Source organism: Polyodon spathula, chromosome 3, assembly GCF_017654505.1.
Source record: "Polyodon spathula isolate WHYD16114869_AA chromosome 3, ASM1765450v1, whole genome shotgun sequence".
Lineage (NCBI taxonomy): Eukaryota > Metazoa > Chordata > Actinopteri > Acipenseriformes > Polyodontidae > Polyodon > Polyodon spathula.
In genome coordinates, this window is record NC_054536.1 from 37,744,689 (window position 1) to 37,763,095 (window position 18,407).

General features: G+C 39.5%; 1 protein-coding gene across 2 annotated transcripts in view; it reads left to right on the plus strand.

Moving 5' to 3' along the window:
• Positions 1 to 18,407, plus strand: part of LOC121313060 (aryl hydrocarbon receptor repressor-like) — a 95,079-nt gene that overhangs the window by 56,616 nt on the left and 20,056 nt on the right. For both annotated transcript variants that reach the window (XM_041245194.1, XM_041245195.1), the window contains exon 4: positions 6,851 to 6,963. In XM_041245194.1, coding sequence (XP_041101128.1) covers positions 6,851 to 6,963 — 113 coding nt within the window. The remainder of the gene's footprint in view (positions 1 to 6,850; positions 6,964 to 18,407) is intronic.

The following is an 18,407-nucleotide window of genomic DNA, read 5'->3' on the forward strand; positions in this document are numbered from 1 at the left end:
CCCTGCTTAAGAAAATTCGGGCAGGATTTTCAAAAGGTTGTAAATGATAACTCCAGTGTTAACCAAGAAATATGTATGTAGCATTGCTTTTGGCATTTTCATGCAGTCGGTATGCCTATTTCATTATTAAATAATTGTCCTAAAGTGATTTCCAAAATTATGTTGATTTACGAACTAATGTTAATATCTTAACAAGCAGTTCTTCTTGCGACTATTTCTTTTGTTTGCATGTGAATTTAAAAGCAAATCCATGTTAATTGTCATAATTTATCACAACTTAATTTGCAATTGGAAAAAGAGGGTTAATTAACGAAACAGTATTTAACTCCCCTTGAAACAGAAATTTAACAGACCATGGCTGACGATACAGAGAGAGCGAGAGAGAGTGTACAGGAGTTAATTTCTTACAGACAACCTAGATAACTCAATATTTGTAGTTATGAAAATATTTTTGCCCTTTCTATACTTGGAAGGAGATTTATTCACTTGTTTTAATCATTTGTAATTTTACGGAATGTTTGTTGTGTTGCTAAAATGATACATCGCTATTTGCACCCAGCGTAAATTTCCTACCAAGAAATTATCAATGCAACTGTAGCCTATTTGAATTCTGCATACATATATTGTATGACAGCTGACCTCTATTGTAGATTTTATTTGAATTATACAACTGAAATCTTGGTATAGAAAACGGCATATTAGATATTACAATAAAGTGATTGCGGATTTGCAATGCGTCCTTGGATTTTAACACCTGTGTCTAATCTACACAAGAACAAAGAACAGACGTACAAGGGCACACAGATCCACTAGGAATGTGATCGACATCATTGATATGGATTTTGCCTAGATGTATTTGTAATGTTGTTAAACTCACCCCACACTATGTACAATGTACACCTTCACACGTCTATATGCATATAAAATGTTCTTATAGTCTTGTACGTATTCGTGGCTACTTGTAATCATGTTGAGTTTATTTATCGGAGCCAAGCAGAGTACCAGAAAAAAATGCATTTAATTACACCGTGTAACAATTTTTTTTTTTTTTTTGGTTCCTGGGTAGTAAGTGTTATTTCCTAATTGCGTATGCCTCAAAAGTATAGAAAATGGCTATTATTCCCCACAAACTTTGCTTTTGTGACCAGGACAGTGATATTTTGAAATTTACCTATTTTCCAGAACATTCCAGATAGATTCAGTGCTGAGTAAACTTGGAGTAACTTCTAGAACTTTCCAGTAATATAAATAGTAGTATAAATACAGGGGCCTTAAGCCCACCAGTTCAGTTTAGTTCCAGCTGCCTAAGTGGATACATATCTGCATTTTTCTGAGATGGCATCAAGAGGCTGCAATGGTGGCATTCCTGATGGGTCTCCAAGGCGGTTTTACCAAGTTTCCCTGCTATCTTTGCCTTTGGGACAGCAGGGACACCAAGGCGCACTACCACAGGCGGGACTGGCCACAGCGGACCGAGTTCTCTGTGGGGAGGAACAACGTCAAGTGGGAGCCACTGGTGGACCCCCGGAAGGTGCTGATGCCACCGCTGCACATCAAATTGGGCCTTATGAAACAATTTGTCAGAGTTCTAGATAAGGAGTCGGCAGCCTTCAAGTACCTTCAAGACTTCTTCCCTAAGCTGTCTGAGGCAAAGGTCAAAGCCGGTGTCTTCGTCGGACCACAGATAAAGAAGATCCTGGAGTGCAATTAATTCCCCAAGAAGCTCACTAGTAAGGAGAAAGCGGCTTGGAACAGCTTTGTCGCAGTGGTTCGGGGCTTCCTGGGCAATCACAAGGCCGAAAACTATGTGGAGCTGGTTGAGACTGGTGAAGAACTACGGCACAATGGGCTGTAGGATGTCCCTCAAAGTCCATATCCTTGATGCTCATCTTGATAAATTCAAGGAGAACATGGGAGCGTACTCGGAGGAGCAAGGCGAGCGCTTCCACCAGGATATACTGGACTTTGAACGCCGCTACCAAGGACAGTATAACGAGAACATGATGGGAGACTACATTTGGGGGCTGATTCGTGAAACTGATTTACAGTATAATGGTAAATCTCGAAAAACTACTCACTTCTAAATCTTTTGTAGTCATTTTTGTATTACTTTAGTATAAATGCATGTTAATTTGGATTCATATGTTGTTTTTTACTGACTTTATGTGAACGAAAAGACACAAATTCGCCCGTTTTCTCATTGGAAATAGGTAAATTTCAAAATATCACTGTCCTGGTCACAAAAGCAAAGTTTGTGGGGAATAGCCATTTTCTATACTTTTGAGGCATAAGCAATTAGGAAATAACACTTACTACCCAGGAACAAAAATTGTGTTACATAGTCTAATTATATGCTTCAGTGCGTAATTCTTACTCAGTTTTTTTTTTTAGTCATCGCCAGTAGTTTTTACCCTGGTTTTCTCCCCAATTTGTAAAGCCCAATTATTATTTTTACCCCGGTTCACCACTGGTTCCAGCGACTTGGGAAATGGAGGCTGAAACACGCGTCCCCCGAAACGTGCTCCTGCCAATCCATCATTTTTAGCGCTGCGGATCCACAGCGAAGCCACCAGACCCATAGTGCTGGAGGACAACACAGATCTGAATGGCTCCACTGCAGACCAGAGTACTCAATTTTGTTACGATAGCCTCCGTGCTGGTCTCAATCGTTCTGTAAACAGTGCTGACATAAACCGCAGTGATAGCCTGAGTGTTAGTGACCAAGCATTTAATGCCAACAAATGTATTAGCTTCTCCAGGTCAGCAGTAGTAATGTGTGGATGAACTTAGTCTTTGTGTCCTTTTCTGATTCTTTTCATTATCAACAAAAATACATGATTGGCATTTTTAAATGCTTGGTCACTAACAAGGCTAAAATTGCGGGTTACATCAGCTCTTTATGGCGCGATTGAGACCAGCATGGAGGCTTCATTCATTTGAATTACAATAAATGGAAAGGTTGAAAACATCTAGTTTAATATCTACAACAAATATACTGCTTTGCTTCGTGCATCCAACCCAACTACGGCCATATGTTACGCAACATAGTGCACGCCTTGTTGTGTGTTACTTCACAAGCTGCTGTGTTGAGTGCAATACACGAAAACACCCTAATAACAAATACATTTTAGACATTCAAACTATATATGTTTAGACAGATTTTTTACTTGGAGATATTTTCCATGTATACATTGTCTTCCTGCATCTATAGCTGAGTCTTTAAGGTCTCAATGGGATCTATAAAACTATGCTGCTTCTTCCTTTCTATAATTATATAACATTATACAATCTTATAGTTAAATTAAAATCTCCAGCTGTTAAGAGATGAAAACAATTAAAAAGGCTTCATCTGGTAACCACAGAAATCAATGTTTATCCCAACCAATCAAAAATCCTCTTTAGGCCTAACACTTTATAACAGTATTTTTGCATGGTATTTTCTATGCTTTTCCTATGTTTATACTATACTATATATGCAAAACTTTTATAAGGGGGATGTCTTCGGAAACCAAAGCTTTATATAGTATTTGTATTAGTTTCATGTGTTCTGTCCTGTTTTTAAACTATAAATGCATTCATCTGAATTTCAACACAGTGCAACTATTTATTTTGAATTTCCGAAAGGGAATTAGTATTTTGAAAAGGTAATGCAGTTCATAAATGTTTGTAGCATTCTCTGAATGCTTTTTTATACAGAAAAGTTCAAGCAATTGTGTTTGAAAAGTATTTTGCATACAGTTCAGCATACTGTATGATAAGTTTAGCAAGTATATAGTGTAGAAGGCTTACCATTGCTAGATAAATCAGAGATTGCTTCAATGAATTTGGGGGTATTGGGAGATGCCTGTGTCTATGTATAGTTAACGGTAACACAAGATCAGCACATAATTACCTTTATACATTTTACAGGGAAAAATGTGTGAAAATTGAGTGTTTAATGAAAACCTATCCCTTGTGAGGCCCAGCTGCAGGAGAATTTTTAAAAATAATAAAATGAATCTGTCAAGTGCCACAAAATGTTTAGAAAAATGTGTACCCGTGCCTTTAAAATAAGCCAGGGACTTGGAAATGAGATTATGTTATTTTACAGTTACTGTATACATTTTTGTTCTGTTACTGTAAGTATTTTTTCAAGTTGTCTCTACCATAACACATTGTAAATGATGCAGTCTTTTTTCACAATCATTTTATACATAGGAGCTTTTCAGCTAGACTCAATGTACAAAGTCAAACTTTCATTATGAACTGAAAGCCTATATTTAGTAAAATATTATCACTATGATTATAGTGTTTTCAAAAACATTAGCATTTAAGGTTGTAATATCCTTTTATTACTCCCTCAGATGTGTATTTGATGTCTACTTAGTAAAAGTAGGCCATATGCCCATTTGTGCTGTTGCTGTTCCCCTAAAAAAAAAAAAGGCATTCTTTGAATCGGTTCCTCAATAACCAAACAAAATATTAGCCAGTAAAAGTTTCTGATCTCAAAGAACATTCCCTTCATCTTTATTGTACATCAAGAGGTACATTTTTTTAATTGCTTTTCTCTACCTGCTGCTTGACTTAAAGAAAAAAACAGTGCTTTCTTGGCAGCTCTAATTCAAATATCATGAAAACACAACCAATACGTTTACTGTAATGCATGTACCAGTAGTACTATTGTCTTAGGGTCACAACAGTTATCTTAATTCAGAGTTTCAGTATCCCAGGGTTCTGGGTTGGTAGAAGCTTAATTTTTTTAAATAGCCCCTTGATTTCTACGCCCCCAAGTCCCAAGATGAGCAACAACAGAAGACTGACACAGTTTTCAGTGCATTTCACAGCTCTACTGAGAGAAAGATGCCCGGGTATTTGTTTTCCATATGTATCAGAGTTGTCAGGGCGGACCAGAAAAATACGCCCGATTGACCATAAAAACAAGCTCACCCTAACGGGTGGATTGAGGGGAGATGGCAATTTGCAAGCCTATAAAAGTACATTGCTGTGGGTTTTAAACACTGATAACTTTGAACACCCAGCAGATGTTAAGTTGTTCAACTACTGTAAAATATTACAACACAACATTTATTACAGTGATGTCATATTGAAAGTAAACAGGTCGCAACTTTATTATTGTTAGTTATATGAAAGCTTTAAACTAAATATTGCACCTTTTTCACACCCATAAGAAACAAATACTTTCCTGTAAAGCATGAAACACTAGAAACCCTACATACCCTGGTCTCCACGCCTCAATGCTTCTGCTGCTTCGCTGCAGTACATGTTCGCATTGAAACGCTGTAGCATGTTTTGGCTCAGGACAAAATCTTTCCAGCAAATCCCCACTCTCCTTAAACCATAACAGACTTGCAGTGTGCTGGTCAGAGACTCCTTGCCCATCCTGTTCCTGTGCATGGACTTCACTGTGGTCATATGAGAGAACACTTGTTCCACATCAGCATTGCTTAGAGGCATGGCCAGTAGGGAGAGTGTGAATAGGGCTACCTCTTTAAAGCATGGTTCACTACTAACATGCGTAAAGTCATAAACCTCCACCCTATTAAGTTCTAAAAGAAGCACAAACTAAGTCACCATTTTGAAAACAAGTTCAAAAAAGCCAACCTGCAGCATTACATTCAAGCCTAATTCCTCTTATAATACACAGACTTGGCAACACTGTATGTATAATTCGGGATCAATTAACTAACCTTATCTTTACATGTCACGTAAAGTGTTGTGATTGGGTAATATACAGTTTAGAGTTTGAATACCCTAATATCACTGGATAAATCTGAAGGTTTTACCTGCAAAGATAGAGTGGTAGGATGTTCCTTTGTGGACAAAATAACAGTAGCGTGTCAGGGAAACAGTTATAATTTTTTTTTTAATGAAAAAATTATGATATAGAAAGTGGTATTGGTGCAAATGAAGCAGTATCTACTGATTGAAACAGCGTCTACTTTATCTGTTGAAGAGAAAGTAGTCGATTATGAAATGGCATTGGGAAATAGATTTCTGTGATTGGCTGTTCTGTCCATGTAAGCATTTCCCAACAATGCACAAGTTGGAACTTTTTTGCCAAGTCACAGTCTTAAAACTGTGAAAGTGCTTCCGGGTCAACAGCTTTTAAAAGGGAACTTTGCCGCCATTACTTTTGGTTAAGAATTACAGGCCACTTAGACATTCAGCTTTTTCACAACTATTCAGAAAGTAAACAGAATCTTGTATAATAAAAATGGTTGTTTTGTATTTTGTTCATTTTAAACTGTACGGACACAGCAAGAACTTTTGTGAAGCCCTAGCAAACCGATCGCGTAAGAAGAAAAAATCCAACTAGGTTCAGATTTTAAGTGCAAGATAGGCAAGTGTATAAGAGTGCAGTAATTGTTAAGTCACTCTGCATTAAAATGCCTGCCAAATGCCTGCCCCTCTAAGTTTAACTGCTAGCACTGAGCCTGAGTATCCAGAGGCCTGGTGGTGGCTTTGCATTTAAAATCTAAAGTGCAGAACATGCGTATTTTAAGAATATAGTAATAAAAAAAAATAAAAAAAAGAATCAGATTTACTTACAAATACATATAAAACATGTAGGTAAATTTGCATGCAATTATTCACAACAGTGCTCATTCTGTTCTGGCGTATTGCATAATTGACACATGCTATGCATATGTGCCTGTATGTGTAAAGATGTTCCATAATAGGTGCTTGTTTTATAGGGATGTAACACTAATCTGATCAGTCAGTAAAAGGTTTCATTTTGACTGTACTCTTAATTTTACTTAACTGCTTATTTTTACAAAACATGTGTATGCTAGCAAAACATAATTGTGTGTAAATTAATAATTTTCTTTGGAACATTTCTATCTTGCAGCCATTCAAGAGAAGACGCCCAGAAAGCATATCAGCCAGCCTATGAATCATGAATCCAGGAAAGACAGCACACCAACAGGGAACAGCATCACAGAAAGTGGACTGTTGCTAGAGGTACGAAGAAAAAAAATGGCTTATTGCCTTTTTTTAAATGCATATCTTTCAGAACACAAAAAGTTATCCTTTTGTGCAGCAGAGAAGTTGACAACGAAAGACCAAACTAGCAGCAGTAGAGACATAACATCATTTGGGAGGTAACACTAAAATGCTGGATTAGAGTCATATAACATTTGTCAAACTACTGTAAAACGTGACAACTTCTGTGGCAAGCAATACAGTTTAAAAACAAAATTTCTAATTTACATGAGTGTTGTAATCATTGTGTTCATGGGGTTGTAATCCACTGCATCATTATTTCTGTTGCTGGAAAGGCTCTAAAACCGACACACTGTATCCCACTCATTACTGCTGTTACTGATAAGTGTGTGCAGCGAGTGCTTTGATCAGAATTCAGTCCTCATGGTTTGCAAGTCAGTTATAAGGGCATTAATAACCTAAACAATATTGTATAAAGCCAAAAAAAGTAAAAATGTAGCAGTGTCTTTTTAGTTTCTCATCCAGGTAACTGCATTCTAATTAATCCGTTACTGACTTATAAAATGCACAGCTCCAGCCACATTCCCACGTGTTTACTGTTCCACAATAAAGAGCTAGGAGATTGAGAGTTGTTTTCCAACACAATACGTGATTCTTTTAATTATTTACAGCGGGGAAACCAAAACAAAACCCTAACTCCACTTGGAGCAATAACTAAACACAGGATCCCTAACTAAAGTTGGAACGACTAGTCTGTTTATCTAACAACAACCCAGCGGGAACCTTTATGCTCCAGCTCACACAAAGTGGCTATAGATCGTCAACTCACACAAAGTGGTTTTAACAAGCTGCAGGTTTTTATACATGTGTCCGTCTCCGGATTAACAATAAATTAATTAGTCCCGAGATGGTCACATTCTGCATGAGTTTATTGGATGGGCTTTTAACCCCATCCACGCTGCCGCACAATAACAGTTTTAAATAAACACAAAATACATTTAAACCATAACACACTAATATCACCAGATTAAATAAACAAACAATACTTCTCTTAACTAAACCACAAAATTATTATTTTAAAAACATAATACTTTTAACCCAAAATGCAATATTTGCACTATATTTACAAGCGGGGCTTTGCCCGGCCCCTGTAATTATGTACAGGGCTCTCCTCTGCCCTGCCACATCACAAATGTAATATTATAATAATAATAATAATAATAATAACAACACTATGTAACACAATTTTTGTTCCTGGGTAGTAAATGTTATTTCCTAATTGCTTATGCCTCAAAAGTATAGAAAATGGCTATAATTCCCCACAAACTTTGCTTTTGTGACCAGGACAGTGATATTTCAAAATATCACTATTTCCAATGGGAAAACGGGCAAATGTGTGTCTTTTCGTTCACATAAAGTCAGTAAAAAACAACATATGAATCCAAATTAACATGTATTTATACTAATGTAATACAAAAATGACTACAAAAGATTTAGAAGTGAGTAGTTTTTCGATTTTTACGATTATACTGTAAATACATCAACATGCTGTGGCATCGAGATGGGGAGAGATGGGAGGAGTGGGAGAGAGAGCATAACCCGGGGTCCCTCCAGGAAATATTCATCATGGTCCTGGCATACCTGGCGATAGACATGGGGGAGATCCCCCACCTTGAAGAAATGGGGGTGGAGCCACTGCCATCACCCAGAGAAGGGGAGCCGCTGCCGTCACCCAGAGGGGGGTAGCCGCCGCTCCCAATGCCCAGCGAGTGCTTTGATCAGAATTCAGTCCTCATGGTTTGCAAGTCAGTTATAAGGGCATTAATAACCTAAACAATATTGTATAAAGCCTTGAGAGGAGGAGCCGCCGCTTCCACAGCCCAAGAGGGAGGAGCCCGAACGTCCACAGCCCACCAGATTAAATAAACAAACAATACTTCTCTTAACTAAACCATGGGGGATTATTTTAAAAACATAATACTTTTAACCCAAAATGCAATATTTGCCCAGAGCCCGAACGTCCACAGCCCGAGAGGGAGGAGCCCGAACGTCCACAGCCCGAGAGGAAGGAGCCCGAACGTCCACAGCCTGAGAGGGAGGAGCCCAAACGTCCACAGCCCGAGGGGGAGGAGCCGGAACGGGAGGAGTCGGTGCGTCCACGGCCTGAGCGGGAGGAGTCGGTGCATCCACGGCCCGAGCGGGAGGAGTCTGTGCGTCCACGGCCCAAGAAGGGGAAGCCCCGCAGGGAGAGAATACAGGCTGTTCCCACCACCACCACCACCAGCAGAGGAAGATTACCTGCTGGTCTCGCCTCCACCCTCGGGGGAGGACTACCCGTTGCTCCCGCCACCAGCAGAGGAGGAGTGCCTGCTGGTGTCACCTCCACCAGCAGGGGAGGAGTGCCTGCTGGTGCCACCTCCACCAGCAGGGGAAGAGTGCCTGCTGGTGCTTCCACCGCCAGGAGAGGGAGAACAGCGGGCGCTGCCTCTCTCTCCACAGCCAGTAAAGGGAGAACAGCCAGAGCTGCCTCTCCCTCCACCACCAGCAGAGGGGGAACAGCCGGAGCTGCCTCTCCCTCCACCACCAGCAGAGGGTGACCAGCCGGAGCTGTCTCTCCCTCCACCGCCAGCAGAGGGGGAACAGCCGGAGCTGTCTCTCCCTCCACCACCAACAGAGGGGGAACAGCGGGCGCTGTCTCTCCCTCCACCGCCAGCAGAAGATGCTGGAGGTCCCTCCCAGCCTCTGTACCGGTTGCTGAGGGGAGTGCGGAGACAAGCTGCCCGGCGGCTAAGAGGCACAGCACCGCCCAAGGATGCCTGCACAGCACCGCCCAAGGATGCCTGCACAGCACCGCCCAAGGATGCTCCGACCACTTCACTCAGGGATGCTTGTTCGCCATCGCCTGGGGATGCTTGTTCGCCATCGCCTGGGGAGGCCAACTGCTCCGTAGCCGGACCCCTACGGTTGACGACATCGCCTGGGGAGGCCAACTGCTCCGCATCACCTGGGGTTGCCTGCCTGCCCGCATCGCCTGGGGTTGCCTGCCTGCCCGCATCGCCTGGGGTTGCCTGCCTGCCCACATCGCCTAGAGAAACTGTAAAAAAAAGTGTGCTTTTCTCCTAGGGATGCTGGTCCACCGTCGCCTGGGGTCGCTGTTGGCCCGCCGTCGCCAAGGGGAAAGTGCTGCCGTCCCGAGAGTTAGAGAGGATGGAGCTACCGTCCTCGGAGCTGGAGGGTCCAGCGTCGCCAGGGGGTCCAGTGTCGCCAGGAGGTCCAGCGTCGCCAGAGGGTCCAGTGCCGCCAGCGTTGCCAGAGGGTTCAGCGTCGCTAGAGGAGCCAGGGGGAACAGAGGGTCCAGAGGGAGCCGGGCCGCCGTTCCCGCCTCCGCCACCAGAGGGAGCCCGGTCACGAGGGTTCAGTCCGGATGGGAGGACGCCAGATGGGGGAAAATATATTCCACCTTGGCCACCCTCATGAACCACGGACGTCTCCCCATCCTAGGACCGGACAAAGACCTTTGGGACTTGAGGGGGGGGGGGGGGGGGGGGCGGTGGCCGTTGGGGCCAATTGTGCTTGGCACAAGGGGGAGGATATGTGACGGGGAACTGCCCCGTCTATATGAATGTGTTTGGAACTGGCAGAGAGGGGGTTAAATTCCTCCCTGCCAGGAAAACATGTGAGAATGTGGCTGGAGCTCTAATTGAATAATTAGTAATTATTGATTAATTGGGCTCCAGCCACAGGGGATAAAAGCCAGGGTAGAGGCCCTGGCTGGAAGGGGTGTTTTTTTGTTTGGGAGTTTGCTTTGTGTTGGAGAGTTTTGTGTTTTGGAAGAAGAGTGTCTTGTTTTTAAAAAAGACTTGGAACCTGACCATTTACTTTGTAAGTTCACTTATTTCTGTTTGAACATCTTTTCTGTTGGCCCTTGTGCCTATTTATTTGATTATTTTTGTTTAATAAAGAACTTTATTTTTGACTTTACATTGTCTCTGAGCCTCAGCCCTCTGTCATTCTGTCACTATATATATATATATATATATATATATATATATATATATATATATATATATATATATACACACACACACACAGCTCTGGAAATTTTTTTTAATTAATTAAGATTAAGAGACCACTGCAAAATTATCAGTTTCTCTGGTTTTACTATTTATAGATATGTGTTTGGGTAAAATGAACATTTTGGTTTTATTCTATAATCTACTGACAACATTTCTCCCAAATTCCAAATAAAAATATTGTCGTTTAGAGCATTTATTTGCAGAAATTGACAACTGGTCGAAATAACAAAAAAGATGCAGTGTTGTCAGACCTCGAATAATGCAAAGAAAATAAGTTCAGATTCATTTTTAAACAACACAATACTAATGTTTTAACTTAGGAAGAGTTCAGAAATCAATATTTGGTGGAATAACCCTGATTTTCAAGCAGAACTTTCATGCGTCTTCATGTGTCTTGCCATGACAGGGTCTTGATCTGGTGGTCCTCCATCCACACCTTGATTGACCTGACTGTGTGGCATGGAGCAGGTACTTGGCTTGATTCATGTGTCCTTCACAAAGACAAATCTGCCCAATTCCAGCCTTGCTAAAGCACCCCCAGATGAGTCCAATTTTCAGCTTTTCCCAACACCTGGTCATCTAATGGTTAGACAGAGACCTGGAGAGGCCTACAAGCCACAGTGTCTCGCAACCACTGTGAAATGTGGTGGAGGATCGGTGATGATCTGGGGGTGCTTCAGCAAGGCTGGAATCGGGCAGCTTTGGCATGAATCAAGCCAAGTACAAGGTTGTCCTGGAAGAAAACTTGCTTCCTTCTGCTCTGACAATGTTCCCCAACTCTGAGGATTGTTTTTTCCAGCAGGACAATGCTCCATGCCACACAGCCAGGTCAATCAAGGTGTGGATGGAGGACCACCAGATCAAGACCCTGTCATGGCCAGCCGAATCTCCAGACCTGAACCCCATTGAAAACCTCTGGAATGTGATCAAGAGGAAGATGGATGGTCACAAGCCATCAAACAAAGCCGAGCTGCTTGAATTTTTGCGCCAGGAGTGGCATAAAGTCACCCAACATCAATGTGAAAGACTGGTGGAGAGCATGCCAAGACGCATGAAAGCTGTGCTTGAAAATCAGGGTTATTCCACCAAATATTGATTTCTGAACTCTTCCTAAGTTAAAACATTAGTATTGTGTTGTTTAAAAATGAATCTGAACTTATTTTCTTTGTATTATTTGAGGTCTGACAACACTGCATCTTTTTTGTTATTTTGACCAGTTGTCATTTTCTGCAAATAAATGCTCTGAATGACAATATTTTTATTTGGAATTTGGGAGAAATGTTGTCAGTAGTTTATAGAATAAAACAAAAATGTTCATTTTACCCAAACACATACCTATAAATAGTAAAACCAGAGAAACTGATAATTTTGCAGTGGTCTCTTAATTTTTTCCAGAGCTGTGTATATATATATATATATATATATATATATATATATATATATATATATATATATATATATATATATAACAACAGCATGTAATGTATTAACTGTTTATATTAGAAGCCACAACCATAGAATTAAATTCCGAGATAACACCTTGCCCAAGACTACAATCCCACAATTCACTGCAGGGGTTATGCATTTTAAGGAAAGTTAATAAAAAAAAAAAAAAAGATAAGAAAGGTTAGACAAATGATTGCATATAAAATATAAATGAGTTTTAGTTGGTTTGATCAAAACAGGTTGTGTGTTGAATAATACTGTCAGATTGTTATTGGTTATTACTCAGTAATTATGTAAACAATGGAAACTGAGGTACTGCATTGTTTTGTGTTGTGTTTTATTCTATTTAATTAATACCTACAACTTCAATTTAAAGGTAATTACATGGAATTTACAAGTTTAAGCATACCCCTAATAAAGACAATAACATATAACAAGACAATTTGTTCCATTCCATTTGATACCGTTACCTTCTAGACAGCTGCAGTGCAAACAATAAACAGAGCACCCCAGCTGAATCAGAGGATTTATTCAAGCTCTATTGCTGGTTTCTATTGTTAAAGTAGGAAAGTGGAAGGGATTACATATGTGTTGATCGGAAAGACTTACACAAAGAGCTTGACACGAAGAGCTAGACACTGCCAAACCTTTCTGCAGCTTTCTATTGCCACTCCTCTCTATATATATTTTTGCATTCAGTTATTTAAGTGCACACCACTAATAATAATACATTTATTACTACAATTCTGAACGCATATTATTCCAATACTCCATTTATTACAAAATTAAATACAGTTGTTACTCACTTCATTCGGTGAACAATTTTGTGAATCAAAGAAATTACTTCAAAACTAAGGGTAGAATTCAAACATTAAAAAAAAAAAAAAAACTAGAGGGTAGAATTCAAACATACAAAACTAAATATCTATCCATAACTCCCAAAACTCCAATCACAATGGCTCAATAAAACTCGCCTGTATCTGTTACTTGGCTTAGTTTCCTCAAAACATACATGTTAATCATAAAATCGTTTCGCTAGCAGATACCTATTTAATTGTGTTTTGTAACTATAAGAAACGTAACCATGCTTAACAGCAATCTGATTTGTGTGTGTGTTTCTCAAATTATGTGAATGCTTTAATTATCATCACAAGATAAATGAAAAACCAACTGACCATGGAAATGTGTTGCCCATATTGCGTGACTTGAAAAGCTACTCGCAGCAAGGCATGGCTGCAGGCCTTCACTATTGTACTGTGGTAACTACAGCAACAGGGTCTCCAGGGACATAGAGATGCCAGAGTATTTAACTTTTATTAGAGAAATAGCTTTGATGTCTTTGTGGCCGATGTTTTGCTGTGAGACTAGGAAAACTACCAGGATATACAGATCTTGTTGTCAGGACGCCCCATCTGCCTTATTCAACATCCTTAGAGAGTTTCTAGCAAGTGTAAAATGTGCTAAATCAAATCTCATAACTTTCATCTCCTAGTCACAAGACTCACAAGAGCACAATACTTACTTTGAACTGTGTTACATTGTTTTCTAGTTTAAGTAGCAGGTGCAACTTGCCGTGACTTAACATAATTGGAATTATATGCATGGAAAAATAAAATCTACAAAGTAGTCCAAATTTGGTGATATGATTTATACTCTTTAAAGGATGGAATTTAAGGTTCTCACGGAACTTTTATTACAGTATGGCATCTGGTTTGAAATAGGTCTCTCATCTTGTATTGTGTCCCTACTTTATCCACTGCATATGTGCGCTGTCCTGCTACTGTAAGAACCCCTCTCTCATCCCATTTGCCATATTCCTATGTTAGCTCCCATAGTAAGGAGTGGTGTGCCAAATAATTGGTTACAGACCAAGGCCCCATGACAATAGGCATCCTGACTGAGAAGCCCCATCAGAAATTCTAATTTTGATACCTTTATGGTTAGTTTGTACTGGTAGAAGTACTGTACGACTTCTTTCATTATGTTCATTGTCATTCTCGAATGTTTGAGAAACCGCTCTCTAATTACCTGCACTCACTTCTACACTGTCTGACTGCAAATGCAACATAAACATACCTGTAAAGGTAAGCTGGAGTGATATGGTTCACTTTAGTTATGTAGGGGGAAGAAAATATATCAATAACTGCTACCGAAACCACACATTGGCAGAAGCCTTGCATTTCATTATTTATGTCAGTTTAATTTAAAAAAAAAAAAACTTCATAACTATAAAGTGCATTCATATAATTCTGTTTTGTTCTCCTTACAATCATCCTCTTTTGTATAATAGTACATACTTTTAGCGTGAGCATGACCTGACGTCAGTGTAGCATTCGAAATAACCCCAAGCACCAAACAGCAGTATTCTTGTAAATTAATTGATCTCCTGGTCTGGGAAACATTGCTTTGTCAGGGTTATTAATGAGTCAAAATTTGTGTACATGCCACAGCCCCCTGAAACCATCTTGTGGCCCTCAACCTTCAGTTTGGGCACCCTTGCTCTAAAGTATCTGTTCTGTAAGTTGTGCATGCTGCTATGAATACCTGCTCAGAATAGGTTACATATGAACTTTCATCTTTGGGGGAGCTCCACTAGCTACAGTAAATATGAGACCAAAAAACAAGAAGTTTATACATGGCAGCCATGATATATATATTTTGCAATAAGTAAATGCTCCATCTAGGTGATACAACTACAATGGGCAAGGCAGCCGATGGGTTCAGAGTGTTGATTGTGGTAGGCACTCCGTTGGTAGGGGCATTTGCATCCACAATTGCACAAATAACCGATTTTTCACAGAACAGTTTCTGCCTTACTTGCATTCATCCAGAACAAATTAAACATCATGTAGAATGAGCATCTATTTATAAATACATTTTTTTACAAAATGTTTATATTTGTTGATTCTTAAGCAAAAGCTATATCATGAACAATTTTGGAGAATGGTAGGTACAAGAAGACTTATATAAAATTTGTCACGCAGCACTTTTGTTTTGCCTAAAAAAGCAGTTGAATACTGTTACTAGGTCAGTTGCCTCCGGTTGCTTGACTGTACCATTTATAGCTGTCAAACAGACTCAAACAAACCTTGAGCTGAATATGCCCTGTGTGTGTATAGATATAAATACCTAAGTATATATCAAATGTTCACTGATAATTTGTGCAAAAAAAGCTTACATAAAACTGTATAAAATATCACTTGATGATTGAAGCCTATTTTGTCGAGTCAAGAGCAGCTTTTATTTTTTTGCTTTGTCAGTAGAAGTCAGATTTTTATAATTAACTTACTAACAGTAAGTAGTGTATATATGTTACTGACCATGTGTTTCTCATTCTTATATTCTTCTCGGCTGTAATGTATATACCGTAATAGAATGTCATTATTAAAAACAACTCTGCTGAAACCAGTCTTGTAGACTATGGCATGGATGGTATGATATTTTACTCTAAAGTCTATTGTCTAAATCCAGCTTATGTATGAGCTTTTCAGTATACATAATATTACATTAATAAATACTTGCTCAAGTACTTTTACATTTTGTTACTAAATACCTAACATATACCTCTTACACTAAACCTAAGCACCTCCACATAATTTTTAGATGTCATTTTACCATGACCGGCTTAGTTGCTTACACTGTGCCTTCGCTGTTAACAGTCAAAATTCATGGAGTTGACATCCTGTCAAAGTTTACAGACTGAATTTAGTACAAAGTAGTAGCATTTCAAAGTTTACTAATGGGATAAAATCAGAAGTAAATTCCCTCCACTCTGGGTTTTGCGCCTTTTCATAAATTACTTAAGCTTTGTTCTTGCGCCAGATATATATATATATATATATAATATATATATATATATATATATATATATATATATATATATATATAGAGAGAGAGAGAGAGAGAGAGAGAGAGAGAGAGAGAGAGAGAGAGAGAGAAAGATTTGCACTGCAGCCAATATATATACAGTGCCTATAAAAAGTCTACACCCCCTTTCAAAAATTTTCACCTCTTGTTGCCTTATAGCCTGGAATTAAAATGCAGTAAAATAGTTTATTTTCATTTATCTACACATCCTACCCCACAACTTCCAAGTGAAAAAATACTATACAAATTTGTAGAAAAAAAAAAAAAAAAAAAAACTCAAATAGCTTGGTTGGATAAGTGTCCACCCCCCCTTGTAATAGCAATACTAAATTAGCTCAGATGTAACCAATTGCCTTCAAAATCACACACCAAATTAAGTGGCCTCCACCTGTGTTAAATTGTAGTGAATTCCTTGAATTCAGCATAAATTCAGCAGTTCCTGTAGGTTCTCTGCTGGGTAGTGCATTTCAAAGCAAATACTCAACCATGAACACCAAGACGCTTTCAAAAGAACTCCGGGACAATGTTGTTGAAAGGCACAGATCAAGGGATGGGTATAAAAAAATGTCAAAGGCCTTGAATATCCCTTGGAGCATGGTCAAGATGATTATTAAGAAGTGGAAGGTGTATGGCACCGTCAAGACCCTGCCTAGATCAGACCGTCCCTCCAAACTAGATGACCGAGCAAGGAGACAGACCAGAGAGGCTACCAAGAGGCCAGTGGCAACTATGCAAGAGCTACAGGCTTTTATGGCCAAGACTGGTCAAAGTGTGCATGTGACAACAATATCCCAAGCACTTCACAAATATGGCCTGTATGATAGGGTGCAAGAAGGAAGCCATTACTCAAGAAAGCCCACCTTGAATCCCACTTGAGGTATGCAAAAAAACAATCAGGGGATTCTGTAGCCATGTGACAAAAAGTTTTGTGGTCTGATGAAACTAAAATGGAATTTTTTGGCCTAAATGCAAAGCAGTATGTCTGACGTAAACCCAACACAGCGCATCACCCAAAGAACACCATCCCTACTTTGAAGCTTGGTGGTGGCAGCATCATGTTATGGGGATGTTTTTCATTGGCAGGGACTGGGGCACTTGTCAGAATAGAAGGGAAAATGAATGGAGCAAAGTGGAGCAGAGAAGTCCTTGAGGAAAGCTGAAACTGGGATGAAAGTTCACCTTTCAGCATGACAACGACCCAAAGCACACAGCCAGCGCTACACTGGAGTGGCTAAGGAACAAAAAGCTAAATGTCCTTGAGTGGCCCAGTCAGAGCCCCGACCTAAATCCAATCGAAAATTTCTGGCATAACTTGAAGATTGCTGTCCATCAATGCTCCCCAAGGAACTTGACAGAGCTTGAACAGTTTTGTAAAGAAGAATGGTCAAATTTTGCCAAATCTAGGTGTGCAAAGTTGGTAGAGACCTATCCCAACAGACTCACAGCTGTAATTGCTGCCAAAGGTGCTTCCACCAAGTATTAACACAGGGGGGTGGAGACTTATCCAATTATGATCTTTCAGTTTTGTATTTTTAATGTATCATTTTTTTCTCAATAAAAACTTTTTTCCCCCTTAACAGCATGGAGTATGGTGGGTAGATAAGTGGAAAAAAATCCTTATTTAAATGCATGAAACTGAGGCACTCACTAAACAAAATGTTAAAAAAGTTCAAGGGGGTGTAGACTTTCTATAGGCATATATATATATATATATATATATATATATATATATATATATATATATATATATATATATATCGAGAGAGAGAGTAATACAGTGCACTCTGTTTATAAGAACCACTGATATAAGAATCAACCACATAACCACTGGGACAAAATCATTCCTATACTAACCAATGTAAAGTGATCCGCTTGTAAGAATCATTTCAGGTCAAACTGATTACATGTAATATGGTACTTGATCAATTACAATGACGTGTATAGCCAATAAAGCTGTTTTTGAATTTGATCACATCTCGCGTGATTATGCATTGTTTGTAGTCAGATAGTGACAGGAACCACTGCATTGTGCAGTTATGTTTTCTCTGTTAGTGAAAATGTGTTTCAATAAAG